The 22,854-nt window shown below is 47.9% G+C and overlaps 1 protein-coding gene across 3 annotated transcripts in view; it reads left to right on the plus strand.

Moving 5' to 3' along the window:
- LOC310698541 (carboxyl-terminal PDZ ligand of neuronal nitric oxide synthase protein-like) overlaps positions 1–6,528 on the plus strand; it is a 50,461-nt gene extending 43,933 nt beyond the window's left edge. For all 3 annotated transcript variants that reach the window (XM_083485869.1, XM_083485870.1, XM_083485871.1), the window contains one exon: positions 1,826–6,528. In XM_083485869.1, the coding sequence (XP_083341995.1) occupies positions 1,826–2,273 (448 nt within the window). In that variant the 3' untranslated portion in view covers positions 2,274–6,528. The remainder of the gene's footprint in view (positions 1–1,825) is intronic.
- Positions 6,529–22,854: the final 16,326 nt, after the last annotated feature.

The following is a 22,854-nucleotide window of genomic DNA, read 5'->3' on the forward strand; positions in this document are numbered from 1 at the left end:
GCATGTCACGAGTCGATCTCATATATGAGTTTCACCTTTTAAGTTGAATTCTGGAAATCAAGGAACTTTTCCATGATATTCTAATTTTTTGAGTTTCACCTGTATGTGGTCAGCTGTTTTGCTCACAGATGGCTGGCAGCGGGGGGGGGGGGGACTTTTCTCAGCCCAAGGGCCACGTTTCCTCCTGAGCAGCTTTCAAGGGCCCACATGGCCAGAGGCCGAAGTGGGTGGAGCCATGGATGTGGCTGACTCCTTCACACCGAACCCTATAAATGCAGCTTCACCACAGCCAGAGATTCCTACACTCCTACCTGCCCCATCTCTCTACCTATCCAGTCAGGTGAGAGGCACCATCCCGATTTGAGGACACATACCAGCCTGGAAAAACCCCTTTCTCAACACAGGACGGTCACATCTTGCACAATTATGCTCTCTGCCTTGCTTACCGGTCAAATCCTGTTCAGTTCACAGGCTCTGGGTGCTCCTGTGAGATCTTGCTTAAAATCTCTTTCCACACCAAGGGAAAGAATGCAAAAAGAGTTTTAAAGCTCTCTGCCTTGTATGCAGTTAATTTGTGCAGTTTCGACTGGGGGCTTTCAACCATGCAAGGTTAAGGTTGTGCAAGTTAGTTGCACGCAGGAAGCGATTATACTGTATGCCGGTTTAGTAATGGAGAATGCAAAATCTGGTTAGCTGTGGGAGAGGTGAGCTGCCCCAAGGTAGCACCCAGCTACTGTTTGCTAGAATTGCAAAGTTGTGGGGGCTGCTGCTCAAATCTCACTACAGGCAAGCCAGGGAAGGGGCTGCTACTCAAGGGTGGAACAGCTGCTTTGCATGCAGAATGTCCCTGGGTCAATTCCTGGGCAGCACCTCCAATTTAAAAGAACCTCGAGGCTGCACTGCGCTCTGCGTGGGGCTGCCCTTGGGTCTGGTTCTGAAGCTCCAGCGACTGCAGAGTGTGGTGGCCAGATTGCTGGTGGGGTCACCTGGCCGACCATGTGTGGCCCCCTTGTTGAGGCATCTGCACTGGCTGCCCATCTGCTACTGGGTCAGGGTCAAGGCCCTTGTATTAATTTACAAAGCCCTGGACAACTTGGGTCCAGGGTACCTAAGACCCTTATATCCCAGCTTGATCACTCAGATCATCAGCAGGAGCATCGTAGTCGTTACCTCGGTTGGTGAGGCTAACTTGACAACAAGAAACCGAGCCTTTGGTGTCCATCAGCCCAGCCCTGTGGAACACTCTGCCACTAGAGATTCAGCAAGCGCTTTCTGTTTCAACTTTTAAATGCCTGCTGAAAACTTGGTCTGTGCAGGTAATTAAGAATACATCGTTCCACAGTAGTTGGCTGATTTCTGATCTTAGCATTCTTACATGGTTTTTATTGTATGATTTTATCTATAATTGTTGTGAACTGCTCCGATATATCTATATTTTTTAAATGAATAGGGGAATAAAAAAAAAATACCATATTTTTCCATGTAGGGTTTTTTTTTTTTACCAAAAAATTAGGTTTAAAATTGGGGCTTGTCTTATACACAGGTAGTGGGGGTGCTTTCTTAATTTGGAGGCCTCCCCAAAAGGTGGCGTCTTATACATAGGGTCATCTTATACATGGAAAAATACAGTATATATTATTTTTATTCTATTTTATTCCTTATTAAGTTTGTACAATGCCCTTTATCCGAAGATCACAGGGTCGTTCACAACATAGAGTTATTTATTTGTAGAAGTACTTCTCTGCCGAACATCAGGGCAGTGTGCAAAGTCACGAGAAGCCTTTGAAAGCCACCCAAAGCCACCCATCCCTTCTCCGTTTGACAGGTTGCAGCCCCTCATCCCCAAGCTGAACCCACCCCCTCCAACCCTGAGGAGGAGGTCAAGCAAAACCACCTCGCCCAGCCTAGAAGCAGAGGCGGACGCCACAGCAGCAGCCACCAGCTCCACCACCTCTGGGCCTGGCCACAGCGCCTCCACACTCACCAGCATCACCATCTTCTCCCTGGCCAGCTTGGAGTCTGAGCCCAGGACGCTGGGAAGAGGTTACACTTGCGGCCGTGCCGAAAACCAGGAGCGGGCCGGGGAGGGTGGACAGGCACCCCCGGCAAAAGGGGCCTTGGGACGACCCGAGAAAGGCCCCTCTAGGGATCTGGATGGCAGCTTGTCTCTCCGGCGTCCTTTCCTCTCCTCGGCCGGCAATGAAACCTGTTTGCGCATCAGTCTTTCGGAGGACGAGCTGGACACATCAGGGGCCTGCGTTGCTCGTGCATAAACCATGCACTTGGGGAGCAGGCTATTAGCTTGCACTGGTTGCCAGGCACAGATTGGGGGGTTGGAGGTGGCTTGTAGGGTGCTGCGGCGCCAGAGGGGAGTCTCTGAAATGGCCACCAGTGGAGGCTGGCAGTTCCGTAAGAGCAAAGTGGGAAACTTTGAGCCAGAAGCCGTGTGGTCTCCAAAAGAAGCGAGCTGGGAGGGTCTCCTGCCTTTGTCTTCCACACAAGCAGAGGTCCTCAACAGACACCAGGAAATGACCAGAAGCCTTGACAAACTGGCTGACCTGGCATGGAGGAACACCTAAGGACCTCGTGTCACCCAGGGTACAAGCACCAGTAAACAACCAGGCGCAAGGTCCTCAGTCTCTGTGCCCCAGGGAAAGAGCTCAGCACGACTGGCTGAAATCTAGACTGTGTGCCACAGATTGTCCCCCCAGACAAGAAAAGCTGCTTGCAGTTTTTGGGGGGCAAAAGAGGTAGGGAGAGGGAGGTCGTGGGTGGCCTGTAGCATTCGGCGTTGTGGGGCAAGGTTAGCACCTGAGCAGGGTGGGTGGTGGTTATCCCAATGGTCACTTCCAGAATGTGGAATGAGAGGGTTGCACACAGGTGATATTAGTCCAGTATTTTGAAGTCACTTGATAGTAGAAGCCCAGCCCCCTTCCTGGTCGAGAGGTTCAAGAAGCCCCATCTTGGACGCCCCTGTAGGAACCAGTGCAAGGGCATCTTGACTGCCAATTCCAGACCAGGCGTCGCTTGTTAGGCCAGAGAGGGGCTGCGGTGGTGCCTTCCAAAGACCTTACCTCTAACCTACGGGGCGGGGGGGATGCTGAAGGTGCAGGAAGTTTGCACCTGAATGAAGGAGAGCCACCCTTCAGATTCCCCCCCAATTCCCCCCACCTGCAGACCATCCCTTCCTTCAGCAGGAGTTTAGTGGCACAGGTGCTCCTTTCAGTTTTATTTTATTCTGAGGCTGGAGAAATTAAGCATATTGGTGTTTCCTAGATCCTGAGGTAGTTATTATCATTTCTGTTTTCCTATTCCTTCTCAGTAGTGGCACCCACCCTGCGGAATGCCCTCCCATCAGATGTCAAGGAAATAAACAGCTATCCGACTTTTAGAAGACACCTGAAGGCAGCCCTGTTTAGGGAAGTTTTTAATGTCTGAAGTTTTATTACTTTATTATTATTAATAATAATAATAATTTGGTTGGGAGCCATCCAGAGTGTCTGGGGAAACCCAGCCAGATGGGTGGGGTATAAATAATAAATTATTATTAAAATTGGTGAAATCCAAACAGTTTTGTTCTGAGTTGGAGGCACAAGAGTGAGAGAGTGCAGAAAGCAAATTGCAGGGCATGCCTGAGTGGTGGACAACAAAGTTTTACTCCGAGTAGACCCATCCCCAGAGGGTCTCACCGTTGGCAACTTGTTCTGCCATGCATCATATTGCGTGCTCACAGGGGCGTTGAAGGAGATCCCCCGCCAGGCCATCTGTGCAAAGTAAAACACTGGAATTGGGGACCAGGCTGGTTTCTCCAAAAGAGAAAAATAGAGAAGGCCCTTGCCTGTACATTTGACCTCATCCATCAGGTTCTGTGAATGCTGCAAACCTAGTCTTTCTTTTGAAGCGAAAGCTGGAAATTGGGGGTTGTGGGTCATCCAGAGGAGGGGGGCACAGCTGTCTCCTCCCCTCAGTGGATGCTCAGAAGGGTGGAAATGGGTTGTTTTTGTTTCAGAAACAAAGCTCATCAGCCATGCAAGAGAGGATGGAAACTGTAATGTTTGGTGACAGAGAGAGCGAGAGTGGAGGAGCACCAGGAGCAGGTTGCTGAAAGGATGAGTTTGAGAAGAGGGAGAGTTAAATTTGTGGCCAGGTGGGAATGCAGTCAGGCGAACTGGTCAGCAAGCCAGTTGCAAGAGGTGGGCTCAGGAGGAGTCGGGAGGCCTGAATGCTCAGGGGGGTGTCATGATGCCAGTGGCGCCATTAAATGGATCAGCCACTGAAGGCTGTCCCAGGTGAGCACGTGTGACGGGAGCGAGTGTGAAGCACGTCAGCCAAGCAAGCTCAAGTGGTGGTGGGGAGGCGGCTTTCACCATGTCAGGGGCATTTTCCCGCCACCCCCAAACTTTCAGGACCCTCAGAGCTGCCACCCACTAGTGAACAAAGGCACCCCCAGTTTGTGATTCTCACTGCTTTGCACAAGGGCCTTGCAGGTTGGTTCACACAAGCGGAGGAGCCGTATTTCGAAAGGGACCTGAAAAGGAAAGGAATTGGTGATGTGGGTGGAGCGCCTTGTGGGCTTTTATCCCAGGGTGCCTTTAAAAGGTGTGTCCCATAGCTGGGGGGGGGGGACCCAGAGGGGAGGGGTATGTAGTGTACCTCCTTTGGAGGCCAATGCACAGTTAAATGAGGCAGGTTAGGAATGTGTTTAGAAGGTTGATTTGGGGCGAAGGGATGTATTGTTGGTAGCAATTCAGGGGAGAGAGAGAGAGAGAGAGGAAGAGAAAGACAATGGCCATCCATGTCTGGGTTGCCTAGCAACCCTCTGCACAGGTAGAACAGACCCCGCAGAGGCCAGGTAGCCTAGGGTGGTCACCTGAGCAGGGCACCACTGGAAATTGTGGCCGTTGCCTGTCAACTACCACTAAACAAGTCCTCAAGGGGCAAGTTCAAAGGGCAATTAGAGTTCCTGACCACCCTGGTTGGAGGGTGGGGATGCTCTTGTGTACATTTTTTTCACACATGCAGAAATCTTGGCAGCACAGAGATTTTAACACTTGCTTGTCAACGCATGTGCTGATCAGGCTGCTTTCAAAAAGGCACAGCTGTTTAGCCAGTTGAGTATTCAGCAGGGTGGCAGGGTGAGAATCCTGCCTCCTGCAGGTAAAGGTAAAGGGACCCCTGACCATTAGGTCCAGTCGTGACCGACTCTAGGGTTGCGGCGCTCATCTCGCTTTATTGGCCGAGGGAGCCAGCGTACAGCTTCCAGGTCATGTGGCCAGCATGACTAAGCCGCTTCTGGCAAACCAGAGCAGTGCCCGGAAACGTCACTTACCTTCCCGCCGGAGCGGTACCTATTGATCTACTTGCACTGGTTTACTTTCAAACTGCTAGGTTGGCAGGAGCAGGGACCGAGCAACAGGAGCTCACCCCGTCGAACCACCGACCTTCTGATCAGCAAGCCCTAGGCTCTGTGGTTTAACCCACAGCGCCACCCGCGCTCCTCCTGCAGGTAGATGTACTAAAAAAAATCAAGGCATGACGAGTGAGCACCCAGGCAAGTCACTGCACGTGCAGAACAGCTTCAGTTGGCCGGTTCCGTGTGTTTGGAAGGGAAATGTCACTTTTCATGTGTTTGTGTGTGCCCTTAACAATCAATGGGACCACGTGTGTGTTCCATACTTGGATATTTCTGGCCATGTGCAATGTGCTGAGTGAGAATCTGCTGCAAGGCAGGCTGAAGTTCCACTGATGGTGCTGATTTCTTTTATCACAGTGTTGCATAGTGGGAAACTAAACAGCTGACACGCAGGCACCTCAGCGAGGTGTGAGAAGAGGAAGGTGTCCATATCTTGCTTTCTTTTATCATCTACAGGAGCCTCTGAGCCAAAAGCCAGAGAGTTTCACATTCTCTCAAAGCTATTTCCAAGTTAGCACAGAGAATGGAAACCCAGTGGTTAAAAAAACAGCAACAACCACCTGTTTGAAATAATCAGGATTTTTGCAAAATGCAAGACTCTCTTTTGGAACCTGGGAGCTGTAGTCCAGGACATCTGGAGGCTACCAGGTTAAGAAAGACTAATGTAGGATGTATCTTATAGTCTCCTCCCCACAAAACGTTTGTTCTTTACGGCTTACATTTCCCAGTTCATACTGGAATCCTCGCTTCATTCAAACAGCCAAGCTTCACTTGAAATAAAAATCTCTGGAACAACCTGCAGGGGAGGTTGCAGAAGCATGTGCAGAGTGCCAGAGCTGCCAGCTTGAATGATCTACCACGGTTTTCTTGCCAGGGCCAAAATGTTGGGCCAGAGGTTTGAGTCAGGGGCTTTTCTGTGGGTGGGGGGACTGAAATTGTGTCATAATTTAAAGCCTACTTGAGAGCAGAGGAGTCCAGGTTCGTTTTAATTCCAAGTGTTATCCTGTAAATTGTTGTTGAAGACTTCGAGAGAGAGAGAGAAAGTTTGAATTTATTATGTAAAGAGTTCAATGTTGTTGGGACCATGAGTATAATTACAGATTTCTTTCTCCTTACAGTTTGTCAGCGTGTTCTTTCTGGTGCGGCGAGGGGGGGGGGGGAGAGGTGGTTTTTGCCTGTTTTCCACCTATTTCACACAGACAGATTCTTCAGCTTAACAAAGCCATTGACATATTTAGGTTTTCTCTCTTGTGGGGGTCGAAGGGGGGTCATTGGGTTCCTGATGCATTAATTTCTCAAAAAACAAAACAAAACCCATGTTCTGTCATTCATCCAGTGCACACACACCCCATCATAAAATCCAGTTGGAGTGTTTCTTCATCTCCCCTATTTTTTTATTTATTACATATATGCCCTATCTTTTCCCTTCAGGGAGGTCAAGGTGGCAGACATGGTTCTCCCCCCTCAATTAATCTTCACGACAACGCTGTGATGAAAGGCAGTGACTGGCCCTCAAGGTCAACCAAGTGGGCTACATGGCCGAGGCGAGATTTGAACCCTGGTCCCCCAGACCCTATGCCACTAAACCAGAACAGAGCTACATGATTGTATGGACAGAAGAGTCTCGGGTCTGGTTCCCAAAAAGCTGTTCCAGAGGCTGAACATCAGCTCAAAACACTTTTTAAAAATGATTTCATGAAGAATATTCTAGGAGGGATACTGAAAATACATTAATCCAGCCTCATGCAACAGGTTCGGCGGTGCTGGGGGGCTTTAAAAAGTCTTCTTTTAGAAAATGGTGCAAGTCAAAGATAAGTACACTTCAAAAAAAGCAAGCCTTCCTTGATTTGGTACATTTTTTCTCTCTAGCACCTAGAAAATTATTATTATTATTATTAGTAGTAGTAGTAGTATTAATATCCCGCCCTCCCCAGCTGAACCAGGCTCAGAGCGGCTAACAACAGTAAAAATAACACAGTTTGCATAAAATCACAATTAATTAAAATACATGCTAAAATCAATTCAGAATCAAACTAGTGGCAACGATTGGGCTAGAGTTCTATGAGGATTACAGAAGGAGAGAGGGGGTCAGACTGTGCCTTGGCCAAAGGCCTGGTGGAACAGCTCTGTTTTGCAGGCCCTGCGGAAAGATGTAAAGTCCCGCAGGGCCCTAGTCTCTTGTGACAGAGCGTTCCACCAGATTGGGGCCACAGCCGAAAAGGCCCTGACTGGTTGAGGCCAGCCTAACCTCCCTGTGGCCCGGGACCTCCAAGATATTATTTGCGGACCGTAAGTTCCTCCGTGGGGAATACCAGGAGCGGCGGTCCCGTAATACGAGGGTCCTAGGCCGTATAGGTCTTTAAAGGTTAAAACCAGCACCTTAAACCTGACTCTATACTCCACCGAGAGCCAGTGCAGCTGGAAAAGCACTGGATGAATGTGATCCTGCTGCAAGGACCCCGTAAGGAGCCTCGCCACGGCATTCTGCACCCACTGGAGTTTCTGGGTCAGTCTCAAGGGCAGCCCCACATAGAGTGAGTTACAATGTGTGAGAGTGCAGCCACCTTCCTCATTCTGCATTCTGTTTATAGACTTGTACCTCCCACTTTGTTCTCCAAGGAGCTCAAGGTGACGTGTGCATGGTTCTTCCCCCTCTTACAACAACCCTGTGAGGTAGGTTCGGCTGAGGTACAGTGACAAGGCCACACCCAGGAGGCTTCATGGCTAAGTGGTGGATTAGAACTCTCGTCTCCCAGATCCTAGTCCAACGCCCTTAACCATTACGCCATGCTGGCTCTGTAGTCCAGATCTGGAGGGGCACCAGGTTGCTGGCGGATGAATGCCTCTGCCTTCTTCAGGGCCTCCGGATTAACTCTTGCCCACAATCTCTACCCTGCAAACACTAGGATTTCTGATGGAAGTTCAACACGCTGTGGCATACCTGCGCAGCGCAGGCATATCGTGCCCTCTAGTGGCCACCTGTGTTACACTCCTGCCTTGCTCACTTTTAAGCTGGGGCATACCTACTGGTTGGATAGGTTTGCCCCCTCCAAGGGCGCAGGCCTGGGGTGTGTGCAAAAATCACCTCTCTCCATTCTGGCTTGCAGTGGCTAGAAGCACGCCTGCTCTTCTGCTGTTCTGGGCAGCCAACATCTTGCCAAGGGCGCAAGGGAGTCTAGGTATGTTAAGTATAATCAGTTTAATGGACACAGAAATGAAAATCTATGTGTATTAATGAAGGTTTAAAATGGAAAATGGCTAAAGGTATATTGCAGAAGTTTTAATACAGGGATTTTCCATGGGGCAGTGGAAGACAGGTGTGCCTGGCGTGCTCTGGTCCATGGGGTCACGAAGAGTCGGACACGACTAAACAACAACATATTAAAGGCAAGGAGAGCACTCTGAGCTCTTGCTGAGGTGATACTTAACTAACCAGTTGTTGATCTCTAGTAGCTAACACGTGAGTGTTGTAACCTTAGATCATGTGATGAAGGTATTGGGTTGCCAATCTCCATTTTGAAGGGAGTAGCCTTTGAGTCTTTGTCTCCCAAATTCCATGGAGTGAGGTTGAAAATGAAGTCCTCCTGAGAGGAAACAGCCTAAGGCCAATGGAGGCTGGAAAGCGGGCTGTAATAGGAAGATCTCTCTGCTTCTAGGTCTCTTTGGAATATTTCATATTCTTTAAGATGCTGAGCCTGTGCTGGACAGCACAATACATTGTATGGATATTTTTGATGTGCATTTAATAATATCTTTATGGGTCTTGGCAATGTTTCACTTCCAAAAGGAGTCAGTTTCCATGCATCTAGCTGGTCACTTCAAACTGCACAATATTAATATCTGCAATAAGGTAAGTTCTCTGTTCTTAAGGCCAGCTGAAATGACCCACTTCTGTTTGTGATCTGCCAACAGAGTGAGTTGAGTTGGCCTGAACTCTTGAAGACTGGTCCCTTTGCTTGCAATGGAGAACACTGTGACCATTTCCTAAAATTGCAGCTCTCCCAAGGCTAAGGCAGGATCTCTTCCCTGCTTCTTCCTTCAGTGCCCATAGTCACTGCACTGTTTCATGGGAGAGGATCCTGGAGTTACTGTATGCAAAGAGCCTCCCAGAATTACAGAGGGGTTTATCATGCTCAGTGTTTCTTGCAGGTTTTTGAAAGGGACTTTCCCCCCAGCCCAACCCAGGGATCAAACTTGGCACTGTCTTCTTGCAAAGTGCCTTGCCACTGAGTTACAGAAAATCGTGCAACTGGATCTGGGCAGATCTGCGTTAAAACGCCCCATGCCTCTTCCTGCAAACCCTGGAAGATTCTTTGCAGCATTAAAAATGTAGAGAATGCAGTTATTGAAGGGGGGTTGTCACAAGGCCAAAATAGACTACTGAGGGGGCTTGGCAAATAGAGGCAAAGGAAGCAGAGGCAGGGAGAGGAGCCGGTAGCCTTCCAGAAGCTGCTGAACTACAACTCACTAGAGGTTTTTAAACAGAGACTGGATGACCATCTGCCAGGGATTCTTTAGGTTTGATTCCTGCTATTGCAGGGGGTTGGACTAGATGACCCCTAGGGTCCTCCCAACTCTACACTTCTGTGATTCTAAGAACTCCCTGACAGGAACTGGGGGCCAAGCATGTGCAGGGCCACAGGCTCCCAATCCCTTCTTTTGTTATTTCAGAGCAGGGTTGTATCCAGTGCTAGCCCTATACCAGGCAGACCCATTTAATAATAATAATAATAATAATAATAATAATAATAATAATAATAATAATAATAATAAATTTATACCCCACCCACCTGGCTGGGTTTCCCCAGCCACTCTGGGTGGCTTCCAACAAAATATTAAAATACAGTGGTTTGTTAAACATTAAAAGCTTCCCTAAACAGGGCTGCCTTCAGATATCTTCTAAAAGACTGGTAGTTGTTCTTCTGTTTGACATCTGGTAGGAGGGCGTTCCACAGGTTGGGTGCCACTACCGAGAAGGCCCTCTGCCTGGTTCCCTGTAACTTGGCTTCTCGCAGGGAGGGAACTGCCAGAAGGCCCTTGGCGCTGGACCGCAGTATCTGGGCTGAACAATGGGGGTGGAGACGCTCCTTCAGGTATACTGGACCGAGGCTGTTTAGGGCTTTAAAGGTCAGCACCAACACTTTGAATTGTGCTCAGAAACGTACTGGGAGCCAATGTAGATCTTTCAAGACCAGTGTTATATGGTCTCAGCAGCCGCTCCCAGTCGCCAGTCTAGCTGCCACATTCTGGATTAGTTGTAGTTTCCGGGTCACCTTCAAAGGTAGCCCCATGTAGAGTGCATTGCAGTAGTCCAAGTGGGAGATAACTAGAGCATGCACCACTCTGGCAAGACAGTCTGCGGGCAGGTAGGGTCTCAGCCTGTGTACCAGATGGAGCTGGTAAACAGCTGCCCTGGACACAGAATTGACCTGCGCCTCCATGGACAGCTGTGAGTCCAAAATGACTCCCAGGCTGCACACCTGGTCCTTCAGGGGCACAGTTACTCCATTCAGGACCAGGGAGTCCTCCACACCTGCCCGCCTCCTGTCCCCCAAAAAGAGTACTTCTGTCTTGTCAGGATTCAAGCTCAATCTGTTAGCCGCCATCCACCCTCCAGCCGCCTCCAGACACTCACACAGGACCTTCACTGCCTTCACTGCTTCTGATTTGAAAGAGAGGTAGAGCTGGGTATCATCCGCATACTGGGGGCCACATGCCAAGGTTATGGATTGGTTGCACACAGACACATACTTCGAATGTAGTGATGCTGCTGGGGACAACACCGTCCTGGCATTTCGAACCTTTCCCTGCTGGCTTAAAGGGGGAAAACTTCTTGCTATGCAAAAGCTGTTTCCCAGCCTGAAAGGACCAGGTTCACAAGAATGAGTCTCCCACTGTAACTTCCTTCCCACTGAAATTCTGCTTGCCTTCAATGCACCAAAAGCGGTTTAGTGGGATGCAGGGAGGTCAAATCAGCAAAATTTGGCAGGAAGGAAGGGGATGTCGTTGTTAGCTTGGACATCTGCAGCAGGCTGCATGGGAGGTCTGTGAGGGCCAGCTGTGACCTGTGCAAATCCACACTCGCACCTTGAAATGAACCTGTGCCACATACTTTATGGAATCTAGACAATGGCATCTCCAGAATTCATGTGGACCACAGCATGGAGAGAGTAGATAGAGAAATGTTTTTCTCCTTCTCTCATAACACAGGAACTTGTGAACATCCAATGCAGCGAACAGTGGAAGATTAAGGACAAATAAAATAAAGTACTTCTTCTTCATGCTGCGCATAGGTTCTTATCTTCTTATGGAATCTCCAGAATCCACACAGACCAAAAGTCCACTTCCATGCCAATATTTGGGCACCTTTAAGCCCACTGATTTTCTCTAAGCAGGATCGGAACCCAATTCCTCTTTACTTTACAAGTGCCACTGTCTGAAAGGAGTTTTTTTTATGCAGCTTGCAAATATTTGATTCCTTGCCTCCGCTGAATGGGCCAGCATACAAGGTGGGCTCAAAAGGGATCCTAAATATACCCCCCACCCTTCAAAGATTTGGTTTACATTCTTGCAGGGGACAGGTGCCCCCCTTGCTTTGTGATACAACCAACCAACCCCTTTAGCTAACATTTTCAGAAGGACAGAGACAGACATGATTGGGCTAAAATTGTGGGGAGTCAGACTTGAGGCTCCTGGGTTCATTAAATACCTACACACAAACACGTAACCTGGCTAGCTAATCCATCTAATACTGTAGTGAACATTGGGAATTTTTCAGATCACTCCATAATCAGACCAGAAGAGGGCAGCCCTGCTCTAGCACACCAGTGTTTTGGAGCCCTTGTCCTTGGAAGCAAGTTCCACCGTTTCAAATCTGCACTGCTTGAAGGACTTTATTTTATCTGTTTCGAATCTTCTGACACAGGCATTAGAGGCAAATTAGCACACACAGGATTCCCTGTAAGATCACAGCCTCCCCCCTCGTGTGTGTGTGTGTGTGTGTGTGTGTGTGTGTGCAATAGCAATGAACTCTCTTCATTCCTGGTCTGCTCAATCTCCCACACAAGGGACTCATTTGAACTGTAGTTCTGTGAAGCAGGTAAAGGTTCCCCAAGCATTTTCACCGCTTTCTAAATCAGGTGAGACAAACCGGGTGCCCTTCAGGAGCTGTGGAGCTCCAGCTTCCAACCACCTCAGCCAGCAAGGTCAGTGGCTTAGTAGAAGTTATCTCTGCTCTTCTCTGGGTGCCACAGTTTAGGAAAGATGTTGACAAGCTGGAAGGTGTGCAGAGGAGGGCAACCAGGATGATCATGAGTCTGGAAGCCAAGCCTTATGAGGAGCTGTTGAAGGAGCTGGGTATGTGTAGACTGGAAAAGATGAGACTGAGAGGAGAGATGACAGCCATCTTCCAGTATCTGAAGGGTTGTCACATGGAGGATGGAACTAGCTTGTTTTCTCCTGCTGGTGGAGGGTAGGACTTGAACCCATGGCTTCAAGTTAAAATAAAGGAGATTCTGACTAAACATCAGAGAAGAACTTTCTGACAGTAAGGGTTGTACGACAGGGAATGGACTCTCTTGGGAAGTTGTGGACTTGCCATCATTGGAGGTTTTAAAGCAGTGGGCAGATGGCCACCTGTCATGGGTGGTTTAGCTGTGTTTCCTGCATTGCAGGGGGTTGGAATAGATGACCCCTGGGGTCCCTTCCAATTCTACGATTCAATGATTCTATATGCTGCTTCATATTGGGATTCAGTTTACTTACCCAGCTAAGCCAGCAATGCCTCCTCTGGCTGGCAGCAGCTCTCCAAGGGCTCAGGCAGAGAGGGGTCTTCCTCATCACATCTGTGATGTAATCCTTTTAAGTGGACTGGGGATTTAACCTTGAACCTTCTGCATACAGAACAAGTGAGCTGCCCCCACCCCATTCCCAGATGGAGCCATAGCCAGCATCCAAATTGCTGCTGTGTGTATATGGCCCCGACTTCTGTCAGTCTCAGGGTAAAAAAGCAGAACAAAAGTTTTGTGTCATCCCCCCCCCCCGGCCACATGTTAGCCTTGTATAAGGTGATCCAAAGAGATGCCGTTCCCAACAATGCAGGGGGAGGGGGGGTTGGTGAGAGAAATCTGATGTGGTTTACACTTTAAACCAAACTTATCAAATTTGCACTTTCCTAAAACAACATGAGGGACATGGGTGGCACGGTGGGTTAAAACCACAGAGCCTAGGACTTGCCGATCAGAAGGTCGGCGGTTTGAATCCCCACAACGGGGTGAGCTCCCGTTGCTCGGTCCCTGCTCCTGCCAACCTAGCAGTTTGAAAGCACATCAAAGTGCAAGTAGATCAATAGGTACCACTCCAGCGGGAAGGTAAGCGGCATTTCCGTGCGCTGTTCTGGTTCGCCAGAAGCAGCTTAGTCATGCTGGCCACATAACCCGGAAGCTGTCTGCAGACAAATGCCGGCTCCCTCGGCCTAAAGAGTGAGATAAGCGCCACAACCCCAGAGTCGGCCACGACTGGACCTAACAGTCAGGGGTACCTTTACCTTTACCTAAAACAACATGAGACCCAAAACCTGCTTGTCCTTTGGAATTCTCACTCATTTGAATTTTGTGATGCAATTTTCCAACCAAACAACTTTTAGGTGGGGAGATGAACACAATGAGCGAAATTGTGCATAAAAATGAATACATCAGTGAAGGTAACATGCAGAAATGCATTCCATTAGAAGAAATTGCTTGTGTGTGGGGGGGGAGACTCACATTTGTCAAGACTGTGGACCAAAATGTTGTAACCAGGAGAAATTCACATAAAAATGATGGATTTTTCTGAGGACTTGTTTTATTTAAGGAAAATCACAAAATGCTGCACAAACGCAAAGAGCCACTGAGTTTAAGATTGGAAAATGAGAAGCAGAGAGAGCTGTAATTGACAGAACCTTCCATCCCTCAATGGCAAAGGGGCAGGGAGGGATCTCTGCACTATTCAAAGCAAGGTTGCTGGCACTTGCTGCTGCTGCTGGATAAACAAGCCTTGTGAGGAACAGTGGAGAAAGTTGGGTGTGTTCAGCCTGGAGAAAGGGAACCTGAGAGATGATGTGAGAGCCATCTTCAAATATCCGAAGGGCTGTCACATGGAGGGTATTTTTCTCCTGCTCTGGAGGGGACGGCTTGGATCAACGGGTTCAAATGATGAGAAAGTAAATTCCAACTAAACCTTAGGAAGAACTTTTGATGGTAACAGCTGTTCAACAATGGAATGGGTTGGCTTGGAAGGTGGCAGTTCACTGGAGGTTTTTAAAGAGAGGTTGGGTGGCCACCTGTCATGAATTCTCTAGCTGTGCTTCCTGCACTGCAAGGCCTTAGATGACCCTCTAGATCCCTTCCAAATCTACAGTTCTGTGATTCTAAAACTGGGGGGGGGGGTGCTTTCAGGGTGGTTCACAGTGTAAAAATACAAGACAACATCACAAAATACATAATGAAATCAACGCAAAACAATAACACACACCACGGTCCTGAATAACGGACTGAATTAAACTGGAGCACAAAGAAGGCTTTCTTTCCCAGCCCCAACTGGAGATGACAAAGACTGGACTTGGGACCTTCTGCATGCAAAGCATATGCTGAGCTCTGGCCCTTCTGCCAGCCCAGCACCCTGTTCTCAGAGTAGCCAGCTGCCTGTGGGTTGCCCAGAAGCAGGACATGAGCTCAGTTGTTCAGCTGCCCACTGCAGGTATCCCACTAGTAATGCTGGCAGCAGTTCAGAACCAGTATGACTTGTAGCTGTTTATGAGACAGCCTTACCCTCTTCCTAAACGGCTTAGGACCCAAGTACCTAAAAGAGCGCCTTTCCCAGTACCAACCACCTTGTACCCTACAATCAGCATGTGAGGACTTGTTGGCGGTCCTCACACCACCACTAGGAGCTGCCCATGACAGGGCCTTTTCAGAGGTGGCTCCCCAGTTGTGAAAAATGCTCCCCTAGTGAGGTGCTCCTGTCTTCATCACTTTTAACTTCTTTAACTTTCAGAGGGAATTTGAAAAACATTCCTATTTATCCAGATATTTTGATGACTGAAGAACACTGCTCAAGGCAAACCTGGGACCTTTGGATAATAGAAATGATAGAACTGTAGAGCTGGAAGGAACCCTGGGGATCATCTAGTCCAACCCCCTGAAATGTAGGAATATGCAGTTGTCCCATACAGGGATTGAACCTGCGACCTTGGTATCTAACCCCGGTTAAATTAGCAAAAATATATAGAACAGGATCCAATAGGCATTGGAAATGTAAAGAAACAGAGGGTACATTTTATCATATCATGTGGTGGGAATGTAGGAAGGTTAATAAAAACGGGAAATGATATATAATGAAATAAAAAAAAATAGAATAACCTTTATTTTTTTAAAAAACCCAGAAGCTTTTCTATTAGGTATTGTAGGAGCGGAAATTCCAAAAGATCAAAATTGTTTCTGTATGCTACGACGGCCGCTTGGATGCTGTTAGCCCAAAGAGAAGCAGTGCCGACTAAAAGAAGAGTGGCAAACCAAGTTAATGGACTATGCAGAAATGGCGAAGCTAACTGGAAAGCTCAGAAATCAAGATAAGAAATTTTAAAAAGAATGGGAAATGTTTATTATGTATTTGCAAAAGTATTGTAAACAGATAAATACATTGGCAGGATTTTAAGAGTGCTTGTAATTTTAGAAATAGTATAGGAAATCAGAGGTTAGAAAAAAATGGGAGTAGAAATGATACGCAGTTGATAAGAAATTTAGGGAACCAGGAATGGGGGAGGGAAGTCATGGGATTCGGAGCATCCCACTTTATGGATTTGATATGGTTTTATGTTTAATTTTCTTTGTTTATGGATGTTACTGCATTTGTTACTGTTTGCTTTTTTTACCTTTTTTTGCTACTTTTGTTGAAAACTTAATAAAAATACTATATATATCCCTGCAACCTTGGCATTATCAGCATCATGCGCTAACCAACTGAGCTATCCTTTGGATGGAAGAATGTGCTTAACCATAACTGTTTTTAGATGTTTTTTAATTGTAATTGTTTTTAGAATGGGCTTCTTGGGGAGGAAGGGAGGGATATAAATTACCGTATTTTTCCATGTATAAGACGCCTCCATGTATAAGATGCCCCCTATTTGGGGGAACTCCAAATTAAGAAAACACCCTACAGCACCCATGTATAAGACGAGCCCCAATTTTAAACCTAATGTTTTGGTAAAAAAAACTCCTAGTCTTATACATGTAAAAATATGGTAAATTAATTGAGAGCAGTACATGTGAAAAGGATCTAGGAGTCTTGGTTGACCACAAACTTGACATGAGCCAACAGTGTGACGCGGCAGCTAAAAAAGCTAATGCAATTCTGGGCTGCATCAATAGGAGTATAGCATCTAGATCAAGGGAAGTAATAGTGCCACTGTATTCTGCTTTGGTCAGACCTCACCTGGAGTACTGTGTCCAGTTCTGGGCACCACAGTTCAAGAAGGACACTGACAAACTGGAACGTGTCCAGAGGAGGGCAACCAAAATGGTCAAAGGCCTGGAAACGATGCCTTATGAGGAACGGCTAAGGGAGCTGGGCATGTTTAGCCTGGAGAAGAGGAGGTTAAGGGGTGATATGATAGCCATGTTCAAATATATAAAAGGATGTCACCTAGAGGAGGGAGAAAGGTTGTTTTCTGCTGCTCCAGAGAAGCGGACACGGAGCAATGGATCCAAACTACAAGAAAGAAGATTCCACCTAAACATTAGGAAGAACTTCCTGACAGTAAGAGCTGTTTGACAGTGGAATTTGCTGCCAAGGAGTGTGGTGGAGTCTCCTACTTTGGAGGTCTTTAAGCAGAGGCTTGACAGCCATATGTCAGGAGTGCTCTGATGGTGTTTCCTGCTTGGCAGGGGGTTGGACTCGATGGCCCTTGTGGTCTCTTCCAACTCTATGATTCTATGATTCTATGATTCTAAGTCATCTAATAAGGACATAAGAAGACAGGAAGAGCCCACGGGGTCAGGCCATTGTCCCATCTGTTCCAGCACCCTGTTCTCACAATGACCACGAAGATTCCTGTGGGAAACCAAGAAGGAGGATTTGAGCGCAAGAGCCACACTCTCCCCTCCCACTGTGGCTTCCAGCTGCTGGTGTCCAGAACCATTGCTGCTTCCGACTGCGAAGGCAGAGCCAAGCCATCAAGGCTTGTGGTCAAGGGTCGTCTTCTCTTCCTCCAGGAATTAATCCAATCCTCTTTTAAAACCATCCAAGTAAGTAGCCATCATCAGCACCTTACAGAGCCAGGCAGAGGCCCTGGCCAGGTAGATAATGTGCCCCCCCCTTTTTTTATTATTACCCTGGGGATAACGGAAGTCTTGCAAATAAGTAAGTATATAAATAATTTTCACAGAAGTTATGCTGACAAATAATTTTATTTCAAGGCTTGAATTGTGAATATGCTGACCGAGGCCCCCTTTGGAATCGGAGACCAGGGCCAAGGTGGCCCACATGGCGTCTGGGCCTGGCCATCATTGGCCCCTGCGGGAGCGGATTCCGCGGTGTGACTATGTCCTTTATGAAATACTTCTTTTTAAAAATTTGTCCCATGTCTTCCAACATTCAGCTCCATTCAGTGTTCATGAATTCTGGAGTTATGAGAGAAGAAAAGCCTTTGTGGTGGACATATTTTGGGGCAGTGAATTCCATAGTTTAACTGTATACAGTGGTACCTCAGGTTACAGACGCTTCAGGCTACAAACTCCGCTAACCCAAAAATAGTACCTCGGGTTAAGAACTTTACCTCAGGATGAAGCGGTGCAGTGGCAGCAGGAGGCCCCATTAGCTAAAGTGGTGCTTCAGGTTAAGAACAGTTTCAGGTTAAGAACGGACCTCCGGAACGAATTAAGTTCTTAACCCAAGGTACCACTGTATTCTAATAATTTTGATGATTGCGTTGCTGTACCTTGTTTGATTGGGTATGATTTTGCTTTTACAGTGGTACCTCGGGTTACATACGCTTCAGGTTACATACACTTCAGGTTACAGTCTCCGCTAACCCAGAAATAGTACCTCGGGTTAAGAACTTTGCTTCTGGATGAGAACAGAAATCACGAGGCGGCGGCAGCGGGAGGCCCCATTAGCTAAAGTGGTGCTTCAGGTTAAGAACAGTTTCAGGTTAAGAATGGACCTCCAGAACGAATTAAGTTCTTAACCTGAGGTACCACTGTATATTGCCAGGACGCCTCCCCACCCCCCACCCCCGCCAAAGAATGGGTGAAGATCTGCAGCAGGAATGTGGGGGTGGGGTGGGGTAAAGACCCATGTCAGGCTCTGCTGCCCCTCTGGATCCTGCTGCCTGAGGCAGTTGCCTCACAGTTTTTTTGAAAAACTCTGCTGCATTTACTTTTATAGCACACATGATCTTGCTTGTTGTGTTGCTGTCTTTCCCCTTACCCGGAGGGAAGCTTTCAAAAATGTGATTCCAAACCCCCTGTCCACCTGTATCACACACCCCTCCATACAGCAGTCTGAATTACTACGGCTCATTCTATCACCTGATTCTACTGCATGTGTGGACTGGGTCTAAATACAACTTGTGCTGGTGTGTGTGTGTGTGTGTGTGTCCCGCCTCTCTTTGACAACACCCTTTCCCCCAAATGCCAAAATGCAAATCTATGGTACAACTGCATTTGGAGTACAGTGGTACCTCGGGTTACATACGCTTCAGGTTACAGACACGTCAGGTTACAGACTCCGCTAACCCAGAAATAGTACCTCGGGTTAAGAACTTTGCTTCAGGATGAGAACAGAAATCGTGCTCCGGCAGCAGCGGGAGGCCCCATTAGCTAAAGTGGTGCTTCAGGTTAAGAACAGTTTCAGGTTAAGAACGGACCTCCGGAACGAATTAAGTACTTAACCCGAGGTACCACTGTACTGTGTTCAGTTCTGGTCGCCTTACCTCAAAAAGGATATAGTGGAGTTAGAAAGGGATCAGAAAATGGCAATAGTAATGATCAAGGAGATTAAGGGACTCTCTTAATGAGGAAAGGACACAGCATTGGAAACCTTTTAGAGAAGGGAAGAAGCAACATGATACCAGTTTATAAAATGATGCACAGGCTGGAGTGGACAGAAATAAGTCCCGTCCCTCACCTTGCATAACATTACAACTTGTGGGCATCAAATGAGGCTGAATGTTGGAAGATTCAGGACAGAGAAAAGGAAGTAGTTCTTCATGCAGCACAAAATGTGGAACTGCCTCTCTCAGGAGCCAGCGCTGGCCGCCCACCTGAATGCCCTTAAAAGAGGATTAGACAAATTAATGGAGGAGAATAAGGCTATCTTAAATGAGAGATTTTACTTTCTTGGGCTCCATGATCACTGCAGATGGTGACAGCAGCCACGAAATTAAAAGACGCCTGCTCCTTGGGAGAAAAGCAATGACAAACCTAGACAGCATCTTAAAAAGCAGAGACATCACCTTGCCAACAAAGGTCCGTATAGTTAAAGCTATGGTTTTCCCAGTAGTGATGTATGGAAGTGAGAGCTGAACCATAAAGAAGGCTGTTTGCCGAAGAATGGATGCTTTTGAATTCTGGTGCTGGAGGAGACTCTTGAGAGTCCCATGGACCGCAAGAAGATCAAACCTATCCATTCTGCAGGAAATCAGCCCTGAGTGCTCACTGGAAGGACAGATCCTGAAGCTGAGACTCCAATACTTTGGCCACCTCATGAGAAGAGAAGACTCCCTGGAAAAGACCCTGATGTTGTGAAGATGGAGGGCACAAGGATAAGGGGACGACAGAGGACAAGCTTCTTGAAGCTACCAGCATGAGTTTGACCAAGCTGCGGGAGACAGTGGAAGACAGGAGTGCCTGGCCTGCTCTGGTCCAGGGGGTCACAAAGAGTCGGACATAACTAAACGACTAAACAACAACAAGGCTATCTTAGCTACTAGTCACCGTTGGAAGCAGCAACGCTCCTGAACGCCAATTGCTGGAAGCAGCAGCCCCAGGAGAGGACAGTTACTCTTGTGCTCGAATCCTCCTTGCAGGTTTCCCATCGATATCTGGTTGGCCACCGTGAGAACAGGATGCTGGACTAGATGGGCCATTGGCCTGATCCAGCAACCACGAAAAAGTGAGCACCTGCCCCTTCTGTGCAGTGAGCTGGGGCCCACCACGGGTTGCCCAGTCGTGCCCCGTGCCATTGCGAATGTGGATTGTGAGACGCACAGCCCACGCTACCCAGCTCCCTTGCAAGGGAGAGAGGAGCCACGTATCCCTTCTCTTTTTGCTGTCTGGATAAAGCTGTTCGGCAATCATCTGGCACGCAGGTGGTAAAGATTCCTACCCATCCAACAATGGCATTTAGTTTGTAACCTGTGACTAAAATCGGAGCTGGCTTTAATTTCAGAGTCTGCATCAGGGGCACGCTTGCTAATCTCTATGCAAAGCAGATGAAATGAATATGCAGCATTTGAGGGATGTAATTGTACGGCTTCCATTCAGGCACTATAATTTTCCAAACAGGATCTTGCAATCAAGATCCTATTCATTAGGGTATAAACAATTTGGTTTTTCTCCACTCTCCAGTATGCCAATCATTTCAATGGAGTGAGCATCTCTGCTATTTAAAACACCACACACACACACACACACACACACACACACACACACACACACACACAAAGTTTCCTTTGTGTTAAGAGAGGTAAAAGTTGCAGGCAACTTCTGATAAGGAAGGGGGGGGTGGAAAGAGAAACAATCCAGTTGTTTTAAAGGCTGCTGTACTCATCCTGTAGGGCTATGGGGAAGGACTATAGCTACATGGCAGATGATCTGCTATGCATGCAGAAGGTTCAGTCTCCAGTGTCATCTCCAAACAGGACTGGGAAAAGCTCCTTTCCTGAAACTCCAGCATGAGGCTGCCAGTCAGTGTAGACAGCACTGGCCTCAATGGATCACTGGTCTGGCTCAGTGGAGACACTTTCCTGCGCTCCAAAGTAATATAGCCCTTTACTCAGAACCACGAGGACTATAATCTACCTTCATGTTTTGGGGGTGAAATGCAATAGGTTCACTGGGAGAACACCTGCTTCCCGTGCAGACAGTATCTGGGGTCTCCAGGTAAGGCTGGGAGACATCTCTGGGCTGAAAGGCCAGAGAGCTGCTGCCAGGGCCAGCACTGCGGGCAGTACTGAGCCAGGGAGATCAATGTGGTGAAGCAGCCTGGGGCAGCTTCATGTGTGTGTCCTTCACAGAACGCACTGTCAACAAACGTGGCAACTGAATCGTCGCTAGGCTGGCTTGTCTTCTTCATAAAATAATATTAGACAAATTCTAATCTTAGAATCTGCCCAAGGCCATTTGACATGGGAGTGAAGCAGTACCTGACCAGCAGTCGATCTGGGATGGAGAAAAGGAAGGACTTCTTCACCACACAGCTCCTGTTGAGCATGTGGAACTCCCCGTCACAAGATGGAGTGCAAGCCACATAGTTCAGATGGGTTTAAAAGGCAGGATCCACACCATGCATAATTTTTAACAGCACTATCATGTCCTCCCACCTCCAGATTCTTACCTTTAGTTTAGGAAAAGGGGGAAAGCAGATAGAGAGGTTTTCTTCATGTCTTGTAATATTAGGGCCTGAGGTGGTCGTCCAACAAAGCTGAATGTTGGAAGACTCAGGACAGACCAAAAGAAAGTACTTCATGCAGCACAGAGTTAAACTATGGAACTCCTTCCCACAGGAGGTAGCGGTGGCGTCAAAGAGGAATCAGACAAATTCACTATCAATGGTTACCAGTCACAATGGTCCTGTGTGAGTGTCTGGAGGCGGTTGGAGGATGGATGGCGGCTAATGGATTGAGGTTGAATCCTGACAAGACAGAAGTACTGTTTTGGGGGGACAGGAGGCAGGCAGGTGTGGAGGACTCCCTGGTCCTGAATGGGGTAACTGTGCCCCGACCAGGTGCGCAGCCTGGGAGTCATTTTGGACTCACAGCTGTCCATGGAGGCACAGGTCAAATCTGTGTCCAGGGCAGCTGTTTACCAGCTCCATCTGGTACGCAGGCTGAGACACTACCTGCCCGTGGACTGTCTTGCCAGAGTGGTGCATGCTCTAGTTATCTCTCACTTGGACTACTGCAATGCACTCTACATGGGGCTACCTTTGAAGGTGACCCGGAAACTACAACTAATCCAGAATGTGGCAGCTAGACTGGTGACTGGGGGCGGCCGCCGAGACCATATAACACTGATCTTGAAAGATCTACATTGGCTCCCAGTACGTTTCTGAGCACAATTCAAAGTGTTGGTGCTGACCTTTAAAGCCCTAAACGGCCTCGGTCCAGTATACCTGAAGGAGCGTCTCCACCCCCATCGTTCTGCCCAGACACTGAGGTCCAGCTCCGAGGGCCTTCTGGCGGT

Source organism: Podarcis liolepis (assembly GCF_965112155.1).
Source record: "Podarcis liolepis genome assembly, chromosome: Z".
Taxonomy (NCBI): Eukaryota; Metazoa; Chordata; class Lepidosauria; order Squamata; family Lacertidae; genus Podarcis; species Podarcis liolepis.